The sequence below is a fragment of the Dysidea avara genome, chromosome 5, assembly GCF_963678975.1.
Source record: "Dysidea avara chromosome 5, odDysAvar1.4, whole genome shotgun sequence".
NCBI classification, from domain to species: Eukaryota; Metazoa; Porifera; class Demospongiae; order Dictyoceratida; family Dysideidae; genus Dysidea; species Dysidea avara.
The window spans coordinates 10,740,239-10,763,711 of NC_089276.1; the positions used below are offsets into that span (position 1 = coordinate 10,740,239).

The 23,473-nt window shown below is 38.0% G+C and overlaps 2 protein-coding genes and 1 long non-coding RNA gene across 4 annotated transcripts; 2 read left to right on the top strand and 1 right to left on the bottom strand.

Annotated features, from left to right (window-relative positions):
- Nucleotides 1–241: 241 nt before the first annotated feature.
- LOC136257011 (uncharacterized) lies at nt 242–8,205 on the top strand. Its single transcript, XR_010701771.1, has 4 exons — nt 242–3,326; nt 3,373–3,466; nt 3,522–3,611; nt 7,879–8,205. It is a non-coding gene; the product is annotated as an uncharacterized lncRNA (long non-coding RNA).
- A 1,086-nt stretch (nt 8,206–9,291) lies between these two features.
- Nucleotides 9,292–13,401, bottom strand: LOC136256043 (uncharacterized). Its single transcript, XM_066048960.1, has 3 exons — nt 12,518–13,401; nt 12,285–12,466; nt 9,292–11,469 (listed from the first exon to the last, which is right to left on the bottom strand). Exons 1-3 carry the CDS (start codon nt 13,365–13,367, stop codon nt 11,149–11,151), a joined length of 1,353 nt encoding a protein of 450 aa, XP_065905032.1. The 5' UTR covers nt 13,368–13,401; the 3' UTR covers nt 9,292–11,148.
- A 4,247-nt stretch (nt 13,402–17,648) lies between these two features.
- Nucleotides 17,649–19,756, top strand: LOC136256405 (uncharacterized). 2 transcript variants are annotated; one of them, XM_066049357.1, is made up of 3 exons: nt 17,649–18,395; nt 18,452–18,891; nt 19,167–19,756. In XM_066049357.1, the coding sequence occupies exons 2-3, from the start codon at nt 18,639–18,641 to the stop codon at nt 19,544–19,546; spliced, it is 633 nt and encodes a 210-aa protein (XP_065905429.1). In that variant the 5' UTR covers nt 17,649–18,395; nt 18,452–18,638; the 3' UTR covers nt 19,547–19,756. The 2 variants fall into 2 exon arrangements, with proteins under 2 accessions (XP_065905429.1, XP_065905428.1); XM_066049356.1 differs by having other exon boundaries at nt 17,649–18,891.
- Nucleotides 19,757–23,473: the final 3,717 nt, after the last annotated feature.

Consider the following 23,473-nt stretch of genomic DNA (forward strand, 5'->3'; position numbering starts at 1 on the left):
CTGTACTACTGCAAGGACTTTCTATGATGATTATTCCAGCTACATACTGATTTTCAGCTGATTGCTTTAAGCGGTTTGCCTGATAGACACGGAAACTAATAGTTTTTTTATTCATAAAAATCGATCGCGTAATTTTGACACAGGTCGGGTTTTGTGTCATATCTCCGTGGTCGTTATCCCGATTCCTTTCAAACTACAAAAAGGCACTCCTACGATGGTTGCTCCATCTACATATCAATTTTCAACTGATTCCTCAAAGGAGTTTACCCTGTAGGCGTGACAGACCTTCGACCTTATTTTACGCAAATAATCAGTCATAACTCCGTGAATGTTCATCGGATTCCTACCAAAATTGGTACAGAGCTCCGCCTTAATGAACCCTTTAAGTGTGCCAAATTTCAGCTCGATCCAAGCACGCATTCGTGTTTTATGGCGGATTTTGTGAAGTGTTCAAAATGAAGTAGAAGAAAAAAAACGAAGAAATTAAAACGAAATTTTGTTCGCTCGTATCTCGGAAATGGCTGGAGCGATTTTCTTCAAATTTGGTGTGCAGGCTCCCCTTGCTGGCCGGCACCTCTCTAGCAAATGTGGTTCCAATCGGATAGGGGATCACAGAGCTACATAGGTGTGAAAATTACGTTTTCTTTCTTCCTGTTAATATACTCACGGGTGGCACGCTGGCTTCTTGGGCCGCATTCTAATTGGAAGAATGCGGCACCGGTGATAGTCAAAGTTTCCGAGTGTTTCCGCATGAATCTATGACTGATGAGGATGAAAAAAGCATTCCTGGGCAAACCCTATACGCTGATTTCGATTCTGCCGTGTGTTTTTTGATTGGAGGACGATTGAAGTTGGATCACGACGAAAATATGGCTCTTTAAAAGGTAAATCGCCAACTAGCACTGTTCAGAATCCAGCAATACAATCACCCGGGACTTCAAGGCATCCCTCTGCATCGACGCAAGTATAGTTTGAAGGTGAGCAGTTTGTTGTCTTGCGCGGAATTGCAATATAAGGTTCAAGGTTGAGCATAATCTTTTCAAAAATGGAGACTGGCACTTCATACCAGCCTTGCATGGCTTCACACTTACCTGATGTTATATTCTGGTGTATTTATTGCTGTTTTGATCCATTTTATAGCAGCTTTAGTGATTGTAATTTTGGTCAGAAACTATTTATAATTTCTCTTTGTAGTATAGTGATGTCATTGTGTTATATAATAATTATCATCCTTAGTGCTTACAATGTGACAAATAAAACTGAACAGTGTCCAAACAAATCTATTTTAAAAATAATATTGGTCATATATTTTGTTATCTGATTGTCATGTTTCCGAAGTATTTGTTGATTGTGACTTGTGATGTCACTACTTACCATGTTATATAATATTACTGATTTTTCTAGTTAGCTATCCTTGAAAATGCATTGGGTACCTGTGTATACTTAGTATTACATAATACACACAGTTTTATTTGTGAATCACTTGCTTTATTCATGTAATATTCTGAGTGGTCAGTCTACAAAGAAGTGGTCACTCTTGAGAGGTTTTACCTAGCTTATATGCTTTTCTCCATAAAATAGATATGTGGTGAAAATTTCATGTTATTAATAGTTTCCTATCTAGATTTATGACACTTTGAATATTGTGTTTGGTGCCATGTGATATACATAAAAAGCATTGAAAATGCTGTACACAAAAATCATCACACTGTCAACTTCTTTTGCTTATATCTTTTGATAGGAACCACCGATTGAGGTGGGGTTTGTACTACAATGACCCTGAAAAATAGCACAATATTTGTCATACCAATGGATGCATGGAATGTTAGTTATTTAATTTAGTTGGAAATCTCTACTAATAATATTATAATTCTTCCGTTTTTTCTTGCATACTGAACAGTTTCAATTTTATAATGTGTCAGCTCACGTGTCAGTGTGCATTGAGTCTCTACAAATTTACATTTTGTTCTACCTGCAACTTAATTTTATGCTGGCTATGCTCAGGAAAAGCTACCAATTTTATAATGGAAATGGACTGCTCGCTTGCATAAATGTATGCCCAGTGGAGGATGGGAAACAGAGTCTTTATTTAGAGTGGCCTTATGTTTGGAGCAGTCATGCACTTTTGTAATATAAGTACATCTTAGCAATGGTGCAACTAGCCATTCAGCCCTTGGTAGCCACTGCAGTACTGCAGGTGAGTGTTAATGATACACCGGTTACAGTAGAGGGTAACTGTATGCAATCTTTTAAAACTGCATGTTGGCTATTTGCTACATTAATGTAACTTGCTATTCTGCTCTACGGCTTTTATTATACAAACAGGAGCTAGCTGGAGTTGGCTATAATAATTATTTACATATGCCTATAGGTAGACCCATTTAGATGCTAATAATGGTCCAGCCATTTAGTCAAACAAAATCAGTCCGGCTAGACCAGTTTGATATCCAAATTTAGTCCGGCTAATTACCTATATTCAAAACACTTGATTAACCAGATTGTTTTTCATGTAATAGAACTATGGACCAGTATACCTCAAAAGCAAGTCATGCTAATCAGCAGATGTATACAGATATAGTTATTGTTTATGGGTTCATATATGGTGGTATTGAAATTTTAGATTAATCCTAAGATACATTGTACATGCTCAATTAACGTTCTCACAACTAAGCAAGTGTATGGTTGTACTGTCACCTAATGCTGAATATAACTCACTGATAAACTTTGTCAATGGCCTACCTTAACTACATTAATATAGATTTCAATGATAGCTGTGACTAGGGTATGTGTGCACGGTAGTATCAGGTGGAGGAGACTGTTCACACAGTGATATGGGTAACCATTTTAAATGATATTAAATCGGAATATGCTAGATAATATTGTACAGTGTGTATGTGTGTGTGTGTGTAGGTGAGACTTCGGGTGCCTACACCTTCACCTGTTGGATATGGTACAGCCTCCTGCGGGGTTACTAGTCCTAGGATTTGCCTGCACTGACTCCTGTGCTTGTTCACTGGGTAGGCATGACCATACTAGCATTACAGCTGAAGGCTTTGCTTTTGTTTGCTTTTGTGTGTGTCCAGGGTTAGTTGTAGAAATTTTGCTCACCTGGTTTCAAGTTCTGAAATACATGGAGTAGTTGCTTTACTTATTTAGGTGTATATTTTCATGTATGGTTAGCTACTGTTTGACACATGTATGCATGGCGACTGCTCTGTTGAAATGTATGATTGTTATTTTAGAGTAGCTATGCATATGTTGATTTTATTTGAATAATATGGTTCAGCGGCATCGACTCTACCTGATTAAATGGTTACAGACCCAAGGTATATTCAGTATCCTTGGAGAATGACTGTCGAGATTTCAGTTTAGATGGTGTCTCTGTGATCACATCGGTGAACTCATCCAGGAGACTGAAGGCATACAAGTCCTCATAGTTTCTACTTATGGAAATAAACTATCAAAAGTTAGTTTATATGCAAATAAACTTGTTTATATTATATTGTATTATATTGGTACAGAGAGTAAATTGAAGACAAAAGAGGAACTCTAGATCTGTAAAGACAGTTAGAATGCCTGTAGACTCTGACAATGGTATTGTCAATAGTCAGGTAACTAAGAACTTTATAGTAGTCATAATGCATTTCTGCTTCTATTGCTGTAATGTTATTCACCATGCATGAATCACTAGGCTTATTTCTTGTCTGTATTGTCACAATGTGAGTTCAATTCCTCATAGAAACTTATCATAGCCATTAAATGGACCTTTACAGTAACCCACGGTGTTGTGGAGATCGAGAGTATATTAAATCAAATTTTGTGGCTTAATACTGTAATTGGTACAGTATATTGCCTAGCACCACATAAAAATCAATAGTTTTTTCAATGCTTGCCCACTTTTCTCCTTTCAGCATATTCATATCACATTGAAGATGTAATACCATGTCTGGTTTGAAAAAGAAAATTATTATAGATAACGGTTTGTACTACATAGCAAATGTGGTGCTTCATGTGATGCTGTATTTTATGCATGAGTTTACAGCATAGTATACATTACTTCAATAACTAGACATGGTAAATCTAAGTACACAAGCAAACTATGTGATAAAAACTTCTAGAGGTGTGCGTGGTAGTGTGACAAGCTTGAGGTGCTTTTCGTCGAGAAAAGCCTGGACAAGACTTTCGGCCTGTGCAGTGAACTGTGCATTAAGAGGTTGTTTGTTTGTCTGTCGTCGTTCTTCTCGCATCTTCGTCTCGTTTGCTTCTGTAGGCTTAATGTGCGTCATTTGGTCCAGGAGTAGAGGTCAGTTCGACCACTAACATTCAAACATGGAAGATACCGATGATCCTGACTACTTGTGGTGTTATTGCAAACAACCAGATAGAGGCCAGAGGATGATTTGGTGCAACATTTGTGAGTACTGGTATCACTGTGATTGTAGAGGATTCACAAATAGACACTTTAAATAAAGACAATATCGACTTTATTTGTTACAAATGTTCTGGTTCCACTCCACCATATGGTAACCTACCAGAGGTAGCTGTCACCCAGCCACATGCAGCATATACAGCCTTCACACATGTGTTTCTGCATCGCTGGTCGTATATTGCTCGGATGGTGCCCATGGCCACAGACCTTTTTTATTCACTTGATGATATTCTGAGCCTTCGTTTTTTTGCCTGCTTTGACTGGCCAACCAGCATTTGGTCCAACTGAACGAGAGCTTCTTTCGTTGCCAGCTCGGCTTGGTGGACTTGGTGTCATTGTTTCCACTGCTCATTTTTCCTCTTCTTTCTCATCTTCTAGTTGCATTACAGCCCCTTTAATTGACCATCTATTGAGACAATGTACTTCCTGTGGTCTTGATATCTATCAACAGATGTGCCAGTGCAAATGCGAGTTGAGGGTCTCTCATCGCAATGATCTATCTGTTCAGGCAGGCTTGCTTTCTGAACGCTTGTCTCCACACCTGCGGCGTGCCTTTGATGCTGCCTCAGAGTGAGGCGTGTCATGTTGGCTAACAACCCTTCCAATTGCTGAGCATGGGTTTGCTTTGCCCAAAGGGGAGTTTCATGATACCCTATGTTTAAGATTTGGCTGGTAACCAGTGAACCTGCCGCAAACATGTGCATGTGGAAAGTCATTTTCTGCGGAGCACGCTTTTAGTTGTCCGTGTGGTGGATTTCCATCTATTTGTCACAATGAAGTTTGTGACATAACTGCGAGTCTACTGAGTGAGGTGTATTGTGATGTCGGTGTTGAGCCTACTCTTCTTCCTTTAGATCATGGACCTCTCCGATACACTGCTGTCAACAGAGAAGATGGAACTCGACTTGATGTTGTTGCTAGGGACTTTTGGAGTTGGAACAGGCAGCATGCATTTATTGATGTTAGGGTGTTTAATCCTGTTGCATGCTCCTATTCTTGCTCCCCACTGCCAAGGTGCTACCAAGTTCATGAATAGGAGAAACGTCGAGCATATGATGAACAGATTCGGGAGGTGGAGAGAGCTTGTTTTCCCCATTAGTTGTTGCAGCCACTGGAGGCATGGGACCTACCGTACTGCAACTATAGTCTTTCGGAAACTTGCCTCTATGTTGGCTGAGAAGTGGAATGCGAATTACAGTTGTTGTTTATTCTGGGTTCAATGTCGGTTTTGTTTTTCTTTGTTAAGGTCTGCTGTGATGTGCTTACGGGGTCATCGGTCATCGACTAGTCATCTGATAACATCTATGATTGATCTGGCCTATTCCGAGGGTCACCTTGAGTCTGGCACCCTCAATTGATATTTGTTTCAGTAGCTGGTACCCTCCAGCTGTCCAGCACTTGACAGCCAGTGCTGGGGGTGGTAGGCAAGGGCAGTCCATCTAGCCGGGGATAATTAATAAAAAAATTGGTACATCTGTCAGTGGTGTCCAAATAAATACAGTAAAATAATTTATAATGAATAAATGACCATACAGTAACAAATTTCTGTCTTCCACAAGTGTAACTGCTAGCCCATTTAGGACAGTTGTAGTGCATAGGCTCTATGCTCCTAGCAATTCTCACTGGACATGTTTTACTGAATACACGGTATCTGCTGCTATTGCACTTGTCGCTACTATGATACAGTATAAAGCTTACATGTAGTTACGGTTGTAACCCAGCAGATTATCCTCCAATATCCCTAACATGAAGATTATGGAGCATAACTTATAATTATCACTCTATCATAGAACACCTAAATCTATGCACATCACATAAATTATTAGATCACCAATTTGGTTATTGGTCAGGCTATTCTTGCAAAACTCAACTTATTACAGTAGTGGAAGACATCTTAACAGCTATGGATCAGAGGTATCAGGTTGACGTCATCTTATTGGACTTTAGCAAAGTTTTTGACATAAAAGATTGTTAAAGAAGTTGCATAATTATAGTATTCATTCTAGTATTCTGAAATGGCTAAATACATACAGGGGCGGATCCAGGAGTTGGCAAGGGGAGGGGCACAAACAGGCTAAGTTGTAAGTGGTTGGGAGAGCCGGATTCTCTAGTTCAGTGCTGCATTTTTGAAGCAACAAATAATCACCTCTTAGTAGTGTCTCACTGTTGATTTTTGCCATTTTTGTCTTTTCAGATGGTTGTGAAGTCTTACAAGCTGTTTAAAAGGTTCTGAATGTCTTAAACAAAAGCAACTCTAATTATTTTTAGAGGCGCTTAGTATGTACGAAGGTGCTGCGTGACAAATTCACAGTTAGTTTGACTTTGGTTTGCTTTGGTTTCAGGTGAATTTGTAATAAATGCTAGTAAAATGTACATGTTTTCATGAGTTTCTTGGTCTGATAAAGTTTAGTAGCTATTTTAATCAAAAGTATCACTGGCTCCTCCACAAGATAAGGAATGGGGGGGGGGACATTTGCCCCAAATGCCCCATCCTGGATCCGCCATTGACATAGTATATTTTGAGACCTAAAAATTAATGTCATTCTATCCTCACAAATGATACCTTGCCTTCAGGGGGGTTTCAACATGCATACATGTACATGGATGTACTATATTGTGTAGTATTTTCTTTTTTTATTGGTTTGGCCTCCAATGAACACAACAATGTGAGTATTTATGTGTTCTTAGATTATGGGCATAGTTAATATGCAGTTCATCATTGCCAGCATGTACATGGTGTTCTATAGTTCTCAAAAATGAGTTGGCCAAACTAACCTTGCATGCAAAGTATTACTTGATCACTCTATTACAGTTTTTTGATGTGGTTCAATGAGAGTATGGTAGAATAAGAGTGTGGCATAATAATTCTGCTTATTCTCTTAATACTATATCTGATCATTCCTGTCGTTCACAGGCCCGGCTGTACAGACATCTGGCATGGTTATACAGGCTGCCAGAAAACAGTCCACCAAAAGTAGATTTGAAAAGTTGAAGGCGAGTTTGACATGGAAGTTGTTCACCTGATAGTGCAGCAACTTCATGCTGGTGTTATCTCATTTTTAGCTCTTGCGCCCATATGTCTTGTGCCCATATGGTTGATTTTGCTAAATCCGGTCACATGATGAGCAAATGTTTCCAGGAAAAAAAATATACTCAATTTTTAGCATAATGATTAATATAGCCATATGCCTCCTTTATAGGCACTTATTGAGCTTAAACTTATAAAAGTACAAACAGCAGGCACAAATTCACAATAATTATACAGTATAGCTGCTTTGTGATTGTTTACACTAACTGGAGTCACCTTCTAACTACATGTCTGTGAATAAAGTACAGAGTTATTGAGTCCACTATGTTGAACAAAAATCTGTTTGAGTGATATTATTGTATTAATGTAAACTGTAGTGAAGTTAACTGATCTGTTGAAATGAGTGTATTGTCATTTGCAGGATGAAAACAGAAGCCATTTTGATCAATAGAAATGCCATGGTGATGAGTCTTCAGTACATCAAGTGATCCAGCCAATAGTCTGTTGACAGCAACATAATAAATTATTACAGTGTTAGTTTGAAACTAAATCAGTCTGTTGACAGTAACATAAGCCAATGTAGGTTACTGATATCTATTGCTGTAGAAGCCTAACCGATAAAAAGCAAGTACATCCATGTGCTGTATGCATGTTGAAACCCCCAAAGGGTAAGGAATTGTTAATGACAATTCCTATACTAGTTTATATGTACTACAGATACTAGTGGTTAATTAACAGTTATACGGTAGCTATATAGTAGAGTAGTTGGGTAATTTCTTGTCTCCTACTCTGTAGCTCACAAAATGATTATAGAGTTCATTGTGATGATATTGCAAGAGAGTAAATAATAGGCCTAGTAAATAACTGTTTTGAGTCACAAAAACATACTGATTAAGTATTTGGCTTTCTCATAGGCAGATTTAAGGTGACAATGTAATGAACTATGCACTGAAAAACAGTAAAGATGAGCAATACAGACTTGAGGTTAATTATAATTACTGGAATTCTGAATTAAGCACTTACACATAATATTATGAGCTCTAGATAAAAACTTTAAATAAAATTCCTGAAACCTTGGTGTTATGTACCACATGCATACAATTACATGAGCATAGCTACCCATTCAAAATTATATTTGCTAAGGTAAATGAGGGTAATTCTGGACACTCTTTAGAAAAATTGCTCTAACACTGCACTCACAACGTGTTAAGGCAAATTCTAGGAATCGTTTTAAAGCCTATCTTATGGTGCATTTGCAGTAAAAATTTCGTTTCGATTCAATCAACTGCTAATGAGTTATGAACCGAAATTTAACAGTGTGTAAAAATGCAACATGCGGCTAATTCCGGACACTTCGAATAACAAGCAAGTAGCGCCTTCCACAGGTTATACCAATCCTCTTTGAAGTATGGAGAGTAAAGTACCACTCATCTGCAGCTTATAATTCAAGTAGAAAGTTCATACCCTTATGGGAGAAAGGGGATTCACTAATCGTCGGAGATCTGATGTCATGACATCATAGAGGTGTCTAAACTGCAGTATCGATAAATGCCGGCGCCCCCTCTGTGAGGACTTCCGGCGCCGTTTAGCTCTATTGCTGCCCTATATAGGATTTGTTCATCACTAATATTAATGATGCTGGCTATCTGAGTTGTTTTCTTTTAAAGTGTGAAACGCAATCCCATGTCTTGACTCTAGCTCTCCATACAAAAGGTTAACCCCTTTCATCCAGTCATCAATACTCTACATTCCCCCAATGCAAAATGATCTTTCTCCTTGTTTGACTAAGTAAGGTGTATATGTCCCTCCCCAAACATGTAGCTACATGCACACAAATTAAACACAAAACACACTAAGAATTAAATGCTGCAAAAGTAATGCACGAAGCTTGAAAAATTAAATCATTACCATATTATTATTATGAACAGTTAACACTTTGAACAAAACCAAAATCTGTTTTTTTGTTTGAAAACATAGTCTGGCACTGAAATGCAACTTCTGTGATACCACTGATGACACCGATCACATTCTGCCATCTGAAGTTCCCTGACTTCATCATCACTTTCAAAGTATGGCATTCTACACACACAATATACAGGAATTTCTATCAGTAGCTTGCATGGTAGGTTATGCTCATGTTCACCTTCTACCTTTGGGAAAGGGTGATCAAACTTTCTGCTCCTAAGACAACAATGTAGGTATGATCTCATTTTCCCAACATCGAACATGACAGTAGTGGGATCGCCATCAAAGAGAAGTTCGACAAGGAACGCAATTGCAAATACACCACAGTCACTGGTATTCATCTGTTGTTGGACAGACTGCACAGAGAATATAATTTTATCAACTGATGTACGAAGAATTGATGCTGTTTGTTTCTGAACACTTGATGATATTTTACCATGATAGTTACTATCAAACAACTTGACAGCTGGGTGAGGAGAACCAAAAGTGGACACAAGGATCCAGTGATTAGAGTCATGTAAAATCTGGTGGAAAACCTCAGCTTTTGGGTAGGATAAATGAGGGCCTAGAGATGTGTCATACAACCCAGGTAATTCAAACTGGGTGTGCAGGCAGTTCTGGGCAGTATTGATAATAGTATCATTCAGCCAATTTGAGCTTAGTATTATCTCAAAGTCACGATCAGTCATTATTCGCCTTTTATAAGGATCGACAGTACACTGCATGTAAATACCAACAATTTGAATATCTTCTGTAACTTTTTCTCCTTTTTTTCACTGCTGCATCCTTCATTGAATCCTTTTTATTCCCTGGCTTTTCTTTCTGCATATTCTGATACTTTTTCACAATTGTTTTTCTTTTAACCTGTTTTGCTTTAGCTTCAGGTATAGAAATATGAGAACTAGCTTTCACAGTATCAAAAAATTTACCAACACAATTTTTGTATCGATCAAACAAACTTATTCTTTTCTTGCGTTTACGGGAAGGAAGACATTGTAGCTTGTTTGCTTTTTCTTTGCTCACTTTCCTTCGTTTTTCAGGTGTGGGTTGTAGAATAAGCCCACCTTCTCTTTTTAGAAAAGAGTTTGCAGTGTGTAAAGCAGATTCAATGCAATTATTAACAGTTGTAAGAGATGCTTTTTCTTTGCATAAATAAGAAAAATCTTAAAGACATTGAAGGTTAGACCTAAGCGATACTGCCAGTGAATTTATAGCCTTAGAATTCCCTTCATCTTGTGGCAGTGCAATCTGAGGTGTGTGAGGTGATGATACTTCTAGTCGTTCTAGATCTATTATGTCTTCTGTACACATGATATCCATTGTGTGATCTTCACCAGTAGCATTAGTCTGATCATTCAACTGATCACTCAATCCAACAGAATTTTTCTGATTGACTGGAGTAGTCTGACTGACTGGAGTAGAAAGATTGTATACCAGATCTTGTTTCTGGTCTGCAGAAAACACCGATTCATCAATATTGTAAAGTGGACTAGTACTAAAACAAACAGGTAAGGACTCCCATGAATAGCCTGGAACTACTGTTAAGATAGCAAACATGTGCTTACAAGGTAAGCAGTGTAGCTTGAAATCTACACATTCACAGGTTGGGTACTCATCATCAGACCCTAGGAACACCTTATAAGAATTTCTTTCATTTGAATCTTGCTGCTGTTTGAAACTCTGACCCCTGACAATGAACGTAGATGCAGTTAGTATCTGAATATCTTCACCAATGAATCCTGTAGCAGCATGCATGTAGTCGCCGCATACAGTGCTTTACAAGCCACTGTGGTCGATTGTGTAAATATGGAGGAATACTTTCATCATAAAGCTTGAAATCTGAAGAAAATTTCACATTGTCAATGGTATATCTGTGAATGGTATCAGGAAGAAAACTATCCCGCATGATTTGGCAAAGACCAGTAACTGTTTTGTCTGTGCGCAAATTGTTGTAACAGTGCTTAAACAACTTATTTAACGATTTAACCCCGTTGTTGGTCTTCACACTGGAGTGGTATCCTGGTCTGCGAAAAGCATCACACCATCTCTGTAAATAAAATGTTGATATAACATACACATCTCGTCTCAGTTTAGTTGAAGAGCCTGATGAATTAGTTTAAACAAATAGTAAATTGCTAAAGATGGCTAATGATTTTGTAGGATGAAAATTTCACCTTGCCATTACTCAAAACCGTATTACATTGTCTTAAAACGAAATGGAAACAGTTAATTGATGATTTATTTATTTACAAATTAATTAATTAATTAAGCTTGAAATGACACTCACTTGTTGTCCTTAGTAGGCCACCAATTATAAAAAGATTTTAGGACATTCTCACTGTTTGTATTACATATACGTATGCAAGCCTTTGCCACTTTCAACTGGATAAAAGGATCATTTACAACACAATTCATACAACATGAAGCTTGTATATACATACATACACAACATACACACAGGAAATGTCAGGTATGATGGAAAACCCAAACAACCTGAACCAGCACAGTAATGGTACAGTTATAACCAATATCATCATTTAATACTGAGCTACATTTGGATATGGTAAAACAATGTACAAATTGCACTAATGATTATCTGGCAACAAGCACTAGATCATATTATATACAGTATATAGCTAAAACTCAAGGAATACACCAAAAGTTGGATCACATAAAAGCACTTCAAGGTGGGAATTTATTTTTGAAGAACACCCAGACATGGGAATTTACTGTCAAAGAAAAGGGCCTCTTCGAAATATCCAAAAGTAAAAAATAAAACCTTCAAAAATTACCAGCTAATGGTACACAAAAGTATTGTATGTGTGTATGTATATATAGATATACCTATATAATTTTGCTAACCGTTGTACAACCAAGCCACTTGGTTGTTAAATAGCGTTGAACACGGGGATGATTTTTGTATACACTACTGGCCAATAGAGCATCCAAAGTTGCCTGATACTGCCTTTGTGTTCCAGCAAAAGCTACTTCTCGTAGCAAATGTAAAAGTTGCTCTCTTTCATCATCCAGAAGGCAGTTCTTTCCTATACATAGGCAGAGTAACAATGCAATTCATGCACATTCAATATTATTACCACTTCTTATCCATCGACTCCAAGCCTGTTCACGGTGGAATTCACAAAGATACACTTCAGCTTGTGGAAACACAGTGGTGATGGCGTTCAACTCAGAATCACTGTAATCAATCATAAAGTATGGTGGAACCCAACCACTATTCCAATGTGATATGATCTTTAGAGCTTCAGCAATATGGAAGGCACTTTCTTGTTTGACAATAAAATGTGCCACGGGTATGTATCCACAGTTGCTTCTCACACATAAAAGAAAGAGTGGTAAAGCATACTTAGTGGTTTTGTACGTTGCGTCCATCAGAGTTAGTATATTTCCATACTTCAGAAGTAATTTCTGCTGCCATGGTTCTTGATATACAAAAAGAAAAGTACTGCCTGTTGTAGAAGCTTGAGAAAGATCAGTCTCATTTTCCTCATCTTCACTTTCTGTGTCATGATCAATATCACCACTAAACCCTTGTTTTGAAACATCTGCTATGTCTGCTATAGTTCCTATAACAGCTTCAACAGACGACAAAGCATCACCTTCAAATTCTGTGCTGGACTTCCTATAGTATACTTTAGTCCTCTCTTCAATTGGTTTAGTTGTATCACTAACTATCCAGTCTGTGACTACCTTCTCCAAATTTAATTGATCTAAATGGGAATATTTACCAGCTGACATGATACTGTGTACACAGTTGGTAATGTCCCGCTCATGTGGATAATAGGAACGGTCTGTGACATGTGGCTTTACAACGTCTGACGAATACTGGCGTAGCACGTACTTTCTTAAAAGTATTTTAATAAGTTTGGCATTAGTGATATTGTCAGATACGAACTCTTGGATTTTATTTCTGATGTCAGAATTCATGCGCCTTGTTGCCCCTATCAGTTTGTGGTTATGTACTGACTCCATAGGAAGAGTAACAAAATAAGTGAGCAATCCCTCCACTGATTTTCTTGCCAGCTTTTCTTTCAAGTCATTAATAACCCGCTGCTTTTCACTTCTTTTAGATTCTACTGGAATGGTATGTGAAGGGAACCTATAAAGACAAACCTTCTATAAAATGCAAAACTAAAGCTACAGCTGTGTGATTATATCAATTATGCAATTAATCAATTGTAGCACTAATCATGATAAGCAATAATCACAAAAAACTGAAATAATTGATTAATTGAAAATGATATATATATAGTCAAGAGCCACATTAGCTAACAAACTCCAAACCAATTTCTATCACCCTAGAGTCTACCTGTATCATAAGTAATGCTAGTAAAGGAAGCCTCAGATCACAAAATAGAGACGAGTGACTGTTAAACCTTTCTAAATGAAGGCACACAACTCAGAATACACAGAATGCAATTAATTGCATAATCGTGATTACTGGGCAGTATAATCACTTGCAATTGTAGTCATAGTCGTACAGCATTAAAAATGTATGTACATAACATTAGTGATGCATTGATACAGATACTAGTATTGCTTTTGGCCCTACTTTGGCAGTACCAGACTTCCTGTGTATGCAGTAGGTAAAGCTATAAATGCCTGATACCACCCAATACTTCATATGATGTAATTAAATTGGTTTTCAAGATGGTGGCATATGTAGCATGTCAAATGGAAACCTAATAGTTAGCTAGGTATGAATTCTAGAAGACAGCTATTATAGTACAGTGGAAAAAGCAGTAAGCCACGAAATAAGATTTATTGGTTAAGTTGGTGCTGTAACTGTTTCTTGTGAGTAATGTCATTGTGGCAAAGTATTGGTAACAGATCAGTATCTGCCATTTCCACCTAAAATGTATTTGGTGACAAAAATCAAATTCCGGCACTATGATCCCCAATCTATCATACCTATATCTATACACATGACTCACACTTTAGAAACATATGAGGTATACTTAACCCACATGTTCATGCAATCAAATATAAGTCACAAAGCTCACACAGACAAATTACCACCTATAATTACAAAGAAGCTTAAAATGTGTCTTTAGCTTTGAATACAAACAGTGTGGTTAACTACATAGTTATGGAATGTGTATGCACAAATATTTTACTATCACCATACTGTAGGTCATTTAGAGTAGCGTAGAAGATTTGTGGCACAGAAGAAAAATGCTTATGATAAACTGTGACCATGCAGTGCACATTGTATGTATTAAGCGAACTGAAGGCTATTCAGACAGTATGGAATTTCTCTATTACACCAGTTGTTAGCTATTACACATTTTAATCTGGAAATTAATTTGGAATGGGTAGGCTGTACAACCAGGTTAAGACGGTTCCAATACTGTGTATGAAGTGTAGCCCAATTTAGACAGGGGAAATAGCTCTGCCAATAGAAGGACTGTTTTCAGCTGTGTGTCAACAAACAGTAATAATATCATGACGTCATAAACATAATGTGACAATGCGACTTCAGATCTCCAACAATTAGTGAATCCCATATCATATCATGGTTATATATACAAATTGGTTACATATGTAGTAGAGGGTGCAATGCGCCTTCTACTACCTAAGAAACCAGTTTTCACAGTTCTGTTAGTCTAAAGTTAGGGTTTGACCATTAAGTTTTATTTGTAATATCGGCTATATTACCATAAGATTTAACTATATCTAAGATTCAGAGTTTCAGCAGCTAGAAGCACTGGTACAGTGGTTAGAACTGACCAAGAGTTTCATATCATTTGTAGTAGCTTAACTCTTTTTTCTAGGTAATCAAGAAGAGACACATCCCCTAATTCCACCGATTAGTCCTGTTATTCTAAAATTATGCCTGTAACCATCCTATAATTCCAGAATTATTCTCACGAAACTGGTGACCTATTTTTCTCAAGATTATGCCGGCATAATAGGCGCAGGCCTAGCGGCTACACATTAGTTGCGCTATTTGTACCTGTACCATTGACAGATCTTACAGATAGTAACAGCACAGGGCAGCTATGAGCTTTCTCACCCGACTGCATCACTATCACTCAGTATTAGTCACAGTGGGTGAGACAACTATGTCAGTAATGCAGTACAGTGGCCATAGCAATCGCATGAGGTTGGGCTTTGGTCTCTGCAAAATCTTACATACTTAGCATGTCCAACCATGTGCTCTAAAGACTCCTCTTCACCCACACTGATCATGAAGGCCTAGTTCCTGCATCAGCTATAACGGTAGCACCTGACAGTGACATTTGCAGTATATTTGTCAGTTATACAGTGGTATAGCACAGTTCACTACAGATATGTATCAGCTATACATCACAACATCGATGGCAGTAAACTAAATGGCTACTCAGTTGCTTATACAGTAGCATATCAGTTACTGCACTTAACTGAATGACAGGACAGCTACATTTGTAGCATGGTACAGTGACACATCAGCTAATCACTACCACTAAATGGCAGGACTTGCAGCAGCTGTGGCCACAGTTTAAGCACACTTCAGCTACACCGAGAGCATATGACTATACCTGCTAAGTGACCAGCACAGTGTAGTCAGTCATCAACTTGAGCGTTAGCACCAGACTACATTATTTGCTGTAGCTAGATGTGGCAGCGATGTTCAGTAGCACATGTACAGTACACACATATCAGCTAAATCAATAACCAATAATCAAGATGACCAGCGGCGACTAGTACAGCTCACTTGCTGGGAACACCTTGACTAGAACTCCTAGCAATCAAAAAAAGAAAAGAAAAAACAGACTAGAATATTCTATATCCAGCTAGTCAGGATGTGACAGATAAGCAGCACACTATAACAGCTATGGTGACCACCGAACAAAGCAACTGAGTGAGTCTAGATCTAGTAGCACTACTTCAGGCAACAAGTAGGGACCCGCCGATAATGCTCATAATTTTACCTATTATGCTATGCTGCACTGCTCAAATATTTACCTATTATGCTTAAATTTATGCTCAATACTTACCTATTATGCCCAATTATTTATGCCTCAGTTCTCATGCTCTGCTAATAATTTTCAGTTTATGGATAAATAACAAGTGGCTGAAGCACAAACTTACTTGTCAAAATGCATATCACAGAAAAGATCGATATACTCTAATAGAACAGTCAGCTATGTGATTGTTCTATTAGAGTTATTGACTGTTCTATTAGAGTATATCGATCTTTCCGTGATAGCTATTTTGATAAGCAAGAATTCATACTATTATACAAATATTCTACCTATTATGCTAGCATTATGCTCAATGCTTTCAGGCACCTATTATGCTCACAATTATGCCAGCATAATAGGCGGGTCCCTGGCAACAAGACAAAGTTGTACTAAGGTATTGGATCATTACCACATGCCAGCGGTATCATGCACTAGTTTATTGAAATCACACCAGGCATGTTTAACACACATACCTACACTATCAATAGAGATGTGAGATTGCCCTAAGCAGTATCAGATTAGTGACACATAGACACATCAGACTGGGCTGTGCCTCAATTCTCCGGATAGGGGAACACGTCAATTATGATTGTGTCAAGAGTGCACAAATAGGTGAGCCAATATTACTCACTATGACTGCACTGTTAGCTGGGGACATGAGCACAACTGCACATCAGCTAAGCCATCACATGACTACAGTGCTAAAATCCAACAGGCCACGCAGCCACTAAAACGCACTTGCATACACATGTACATTATAGATTAATAACAAGCTATAGCTACGGCTACTGATACTGCCAACTTTGCACCACGCTGGTGACACACCTATAGCAAGCAGTTTTAGCATAAGTCATAACTATGACCATAAAACTCCAATCAAACAAAGGCTGTATAGTGTCACGCAGCTAAGTATCGATGAAGCTGGGGTAGTCTGACAGCTGATTGCTCGCCAGACCAGGGCATGGCACTGATACAACATCACTCACTTACCGTTTTGAAATATATTCCTTTCTATACCGGCCAGTATCAACAACCAATAGCAATTTGCAGCTCCTAAACTGCGCTGCCGGCACGGTTTACATAGAGGTGGCCAGGTAGCCATGAATAGGCAGACACATGTGCTAACCCTATTTAATATTATATATATTCATTAAAATAAGAACAAGAAAAGTAATAGTAAATATATGTTTATAAATTTAAAATTGAAATAAATAATAGTTTTTTTTTTTGTTTTTTTTTCCCGGGCTAGATGTAATGCCCTTTCCTACCACCCCCAGCACAAAAGGCAAACGTGCTGGACAAGAACTGAAAAGCGGGACATCTAAAAGTCCCTAGGGCCATTTGTTAGGCCCATTTCCGGGGAAGCATCTGGTGATCTAACCCTATGGTGCTAACGCTTAACAGTGCCTATCAAAGGTGACAAGAACTCATCTGGGCGATAGGAAAACCAAGCTCAAACAAGATGATCATTTTTGACAAGGTTTAAACTACTCCAACTAGCCACTTAGAACCCCCTGCTAACCCATTATGGGCTTTCTTTGGGCTATGGAACTCTCGTCCAGATAGGCTCGAGTTAGCTGCAGGGGCCAAAAATCCTACATTGAGCCATACAGATTACAACAAAGGCTCGAAAACGCAATAGCAGCTACGTGCTTGTCACCCACCTGCGTTGAGAGCGGATCACGTGCACCTGATCACGTGATTAAACAACCTGACCACCTGCCAAAAAATATATAGTTAATGGTAATACCACCAGCATCTACTAAATGTAATTCGATAAATACTTAATACCACCAACAACCACAATACGTGATTCGATAAATATGTGCTATTAACCTGTGTTAATATACAGTCAGAGATGGGGTAACGCATTACGTAATATAACGCGTTATGTAATATAACGCGTTACGTAATATAGGCCACTGCAATGAGATAACTTGTTTCTCATCAACCGCCCGCATCAAATTTTTAGTTATGCACATGCGCACCCATTATCGCACGTGATAAGGTTGGTATTAACAGCATGGCTCTCTTGTGTGTGACGGTAGTGGATTTATCTCGTAGAAAATCGCTGCTTCCTTGGGAAATCGTTCAATCCCATTCGGATACAGCTACCTTTCGTGAATTTTTCAATTCTGTGTTGGTTCCGAAGCTGTCTAGCTCATCAACCACCACTGAAGCACCACAGGTGAGTTCTAGCTAGTTAGCTAGCTATATTGTTTTCTCAGTCGAGGAATTGGATAAAGAGAAAATGTACAGTGCCCAGGTAATCACTAGGTTTACAGTGTTGGGGATATTAAACTACTGGGGATATGATGTGTTGCAAATGGACATTGATGCTATCTTGATTAATAACATTGAACCAATACTTGATGACTTACGTGACAGTGACATCATTGTATCAAAAACAAGTGCAAAAGGCTGTCCACCACAAGCTGCTCATAAAGCCTGGAAATTCTGCCCCTGTATGGGGTTAATTCTGATTAGGAGTAATGTTAATACTGGTATGTACACAATGTATGAACATACATGTAGCTATATACGTTTGGCGTGTCGTGTGTCTTGAAATTCCCATGTAAAAGATTGTTGTGTTATCAACACAGCAGGAAATAAAATATCATGATTATCATACTGATTTAAATAGGTCTGTGTTTAGGCTTGGAACATGACACTAGTTACTTGACATGACAAAAAGCATAATACTGTTAATATATACATAAAGCATTGTGTTCTTTCTAAAATGTGATAGTTAATAACTATGCGTGTATTTTATACATAGAGAGAATGTGGCAAGCATTAGGCAGAAGTAAAGTAGAATTAGCTGCTTGTGACCAGAGCAGGTTTTCTAGTGTCCTCCTTGATTTTAACATAACTTGGACACCATTTGATTATGACACAAACCACAATTACCTAAAGGCAACTTCACAAATTGAAGACCTCACAGTGATTGCCTTACCACAGGATGTGATGTGCAGGAATCAGTGTGATGCTGCAAGACTGTTATCCTACTATGTTTGGCATCCCTGGTCAACTCACCGTGGAAGTGGAAAACAAAGGGTCATGACGGCTCAAACAGTTTGGAGGATTGGTAATAATTGGGATACAACACTTGAAACTGTCCAGTCAACAATGGACTGGCTGGATGAAGTGACCATATGACAATATCATATGCATCTGCATAACACATAACATGATTGCTTCTATTAATTTACTCATGCATGACTTCCACCAAATTTTTACAAGGTACTGTACACAAGGGAAAAGCAAAATTAGATCAATTGTGGATTTTACAAAAATGATGCAAAGGTGTAACAAATAAATACAATATGTGTGACGACTGATTACACATTTACAAAAAATGAAACATGACCAAATCTCAGGTGTATGGCTATGTAGCCTTCACTAATACAGACAGTGCCTAAACTGAATGTGGTAGTATGGTATATTTCTTATTATTTTAAATTTAAATACCCAGCAAAACAATACATTGGTACATGATGTATAAAGACCTAGTGCCTAGTCAGAAATTCTAACCAAGAAATGTCAGTAGAAATACCACAAGGGGCAACAATCAAATGTTCTTTTATTGTCTTAAAATACCAGTGGTTCTAAACAATACAGTTCTGAAGGTGGAGATCAGTGAGGATAGTACTCCAAGAATGATGACATTTCAATAGGTATTACGGGTGTGAATCACCAAGCAAAACCAACTGCTGACAAACTTTGTGCCAGCCATTTTTGCATTAAATTTAAAAAAAAATCATGCATGTAATCTGCCATGTACAACTATTATGATATGAATAGTATATCTGCATACCAGCATATCCCTAGCAGGTATTGAGTCCAAAACACTGATAATAATTGGAATCACAGTCACTTCTTAGATCTCCACATGCACTCTAGTAATCTTCGTCTTCAAATCAACATGTTTACTGAGTAAGTTTCTCAATGGTCTGCTGAGAGATGTGTGGACGATTTGCCCAGCAAGGCATGCAATGTCAGTGAGTTACACTGTATGAGCTTGATTTCTTCTCCAGGAATATAATGCATGATGAATACTGACATTATTTATGATTGTGAAGTCCCACAGCAGTATACAGTCTTGGTTGTCTAAAATACTATAAGTCAAATGCTTCCACCAAGGATCCTGATTATTGTTATTATTATAACTCTAAGCTAAGATGTTCTATAAGGGGAACCTAACCTACAAACCTAGCTTGAATCAACACAATGAAAATCACCACAAAAAGTTTACAATAATACACTACACACACAAGCACATAAAAACACATTATTACAAATTTAATTTCCTTAAATCAAGCTGTTTGACAATATCATAAAACGTCTTTGAAACCACACCAAGTGCGCCTATAACATTCCTTGACACAACCTCTCTAATTCAATTCTCGAGTCTTTGTAGGGGCGGTGGAGCAGGCCAAAGAGTGAGGGGACCAGGCCAACTGTAAGCTGAAGACCAAAAAAGAAAAAAGGTAACTACCTGCTGAGAATAGCTGCCCTCCACCAACTATACTCACTACACATACGTATCTTGCTACACTGCTTCTCTGAATACTGTGACTGTTCTATTAGAGTATCTAGATCTTTTCTTGCAAACATTGCCCCATAAAAGTGTGTGTGTGTGTGTGTGTGGGGGGGGCATCTCCAACGCCTTTGTATTGGATAATTTCTCTTCTTTCTCAGCAACTCTGTTGTCTGCAGGGATGGAAATGGGGTAATTAACTTGGCAGTTTTATCAATGATAGTATAATATCAGGTCACCATGCACTAATTACTCGATCACAATTGATAATTGATATACATGTTGAAATCCCATGAAATCTTAACAAGTGGCACCTGTTGGGGAATACTGCCACCAATGAGTACACAATACTTTAACACTGTATTTTTGACGAATGAGCTAATGCCATATATATATCTAGCTACATGTTACCTTGTATTGCTGTGACGTGAGAGTAACTAACTGGTCACAACATGTTCTGCAGTTTCCAGATGCTTCATGCTTGTTTATTATGTTTAGCTAACTAAAGCTGGTATAATAATCCCAACTCTAACTAATGTACATATTGGTGGTAATTATGCACAACAGTTACAACACCCAAATAGTGCACACTGCTGTTTTTTTGCTGCATCAAGAACTTTTTGTACCATTGCAATTGGTGGCTGAAAATGTAGTCATTCAGCACCTTTTACAATGTGCACATGTCAAACTCTATATCTTTCATTTGCTGTTTCCTTTTAGTGCATGTCACAACTACATAATATTATACTAAATACTGAGTTAGTGCACTTAAATCTATAAATCTCATTGTTTGATTAGATAGTATATAGCAAGTTTGATTAGCTAGTATATAGCAAGTTTGATTAGTATTTTTGACATTAGGCTACATATATAGCCATGCATGGCATTTGTTTGTTGTTTAACAAAGTGCAATGTACTGTAGCTTCTCTCCTTCAAGAAAATGGTATTGACACAATGTTTTTTTGATTTATTATCATTAGTTAATGGATATACACACAAGTGATACAAAAATAAAAGTTTGGGCACAGGGCCTTTGTTCGTATCCATATCCTGTAACAAGCCACAAGTCATCTAACTTCTTTTTAAAAATTGAGAAGGACATTTTAAAGGATTTCTAAAGAACTATTTACTTTCTTGTACAAGACATATTGTATGTAAGACCTCACCTAGAGTACTGTGTCCAACTTTGGTGCCCATACTTAGCTAAGGACATTGATACCTTGGAGAGAGTACAGAGACGGGCAACTAAACTTGTAGCTTCTCTAGCTAATCAGCCATATGAGTCAAGACTGAAAGAACTTGGAATTTATTCATTATATCGTCGAAGACAACGTGGTGACCTTATTGAAACAGATAAACTACTGAAAGGTTACTATGATATGACTGGTTGAAATTGTTTACACTTAGCCCCATCTCCCACACAAGAGGTCACCATCTGAAACTCTATAAACAGCAAAGTAGACTACAACTGAGAGCCAACTTTTTCACCCAGAGGGTTATAAATCAATGGAACTGTTTACCAGCTGAAGTGGTTTCAGCACCCACCATATCGAACATTCCCAGAATATTTGTTGCACAAGCAGCAGCTTTTTCACAATGCAGGGAAAACTTCAAGGATGATGAAGTCCAAACCCCTAGGTCTTCAACTTCGGTCAATTTTAGTATGGACCTTGGGGTAGTTGATGTTTCCATTGTATAATTTGTACCTAAAGTTTTACCAATGCGCATAACTTTACATTTCTCAAGGTTGAGATTGAGAAGACAGAGTCTTGACCATCCTTGCATGTTGTCCAAGTCTCTCTGCAATCTAACTGCATCACAAACACTTCTGATAATTGACTGATAATTGAATACATCTTCGTGTCATCAGCAAACACATCTAATTTACTCTGGATAGATTCAGCGATATCATTTATATATAGCACAAACAACAACGGCCCCAGCACTGATCCCTGAGGTACTCCACTAGTCATATCTGACCACTGAGACTCAGATCCATTAAGCACTACTCTTTGGGATCAGTCATGCAGGAAACTTTCTAACCAGTATAATAATTTACCCCCTATTCCATAGCCTTTCAACGTTCCAATGAGTTGAAGATGAGGTATGGAATCAAAGGCCTTACTGTAATCCAAGTAGATCACATCAACACTAAAACCCGAGTCCACTGCATCTGTCCATGTTTCAAAAGTTCTAATAAGTTTGTGAAGCAAGATTTCTTAGGAACAAAGCCATGTTGGTGATGAGTAATTATACCGTTATCCAGAGGATACAGCATCATTTTCACCCAAATCAGTGACTCCAGTACCTTGTGATGTCAAACTTATAGGCCTGTGGTTACTTACTTTTGTCTTCTTGAAAATAGGTGCAACATTTGCTTTTTTCCATTCTTCAGGGGTCTTCCCAGTATTTAGTGACTGAGCATATATCAAAAATAGTGGTCTAGTGAGAGTGTTAGCATAATTCTTTAGTAAACATGGATGTATACCATCAGGTCCTGGGGCCTTGTTTGGATTCAGGGAAAATAATTTATAATGTACTTCCTC

What these genes read in the sequence shown, in the direction of transcription:
- LOC136256043 (XM_066048960.1), bottom strand. Translation starts at nt 13,367, where the DNA reads ATGAATTCTGACATCAGAAATAAAATCCAAGAGTTCGTATCTGACAAT. An exon ending in GAGTCGATGGATAAGAAGTG is followed by an intron (nt 12,467 to 12,517) that starts GTAATAATATTG and finishes GCCTATGTATAG; the next exon opens with GAAAGAACTGCCTTCTGGAT. An exon ending in AGTGGCTTGGTTGTACAACG is followed by an intron (nt 11,470 to 12,284) that starts GTTAGCAAAATT and finishes TTTTATTTACAG; the next exon opens with AGATGGTGTGATGCTTTTCG.
- LOC136256405 (XM_066049356.1), top strand. Translation starts at nt 18,639, where the DNA reads ATGTACAGTGCCCAGGTAATCACTAGGTTTACAGTGTTGGGGATATTA. An exon ending in TAGGAGTAATGTTAATACTG is followed by an intron (nt 18,892 to 19,166) that starts GTATGTACACAA and finishes TTTTATACATAG; the next exon opens with AGAGAATGTGGCAAGCATTA.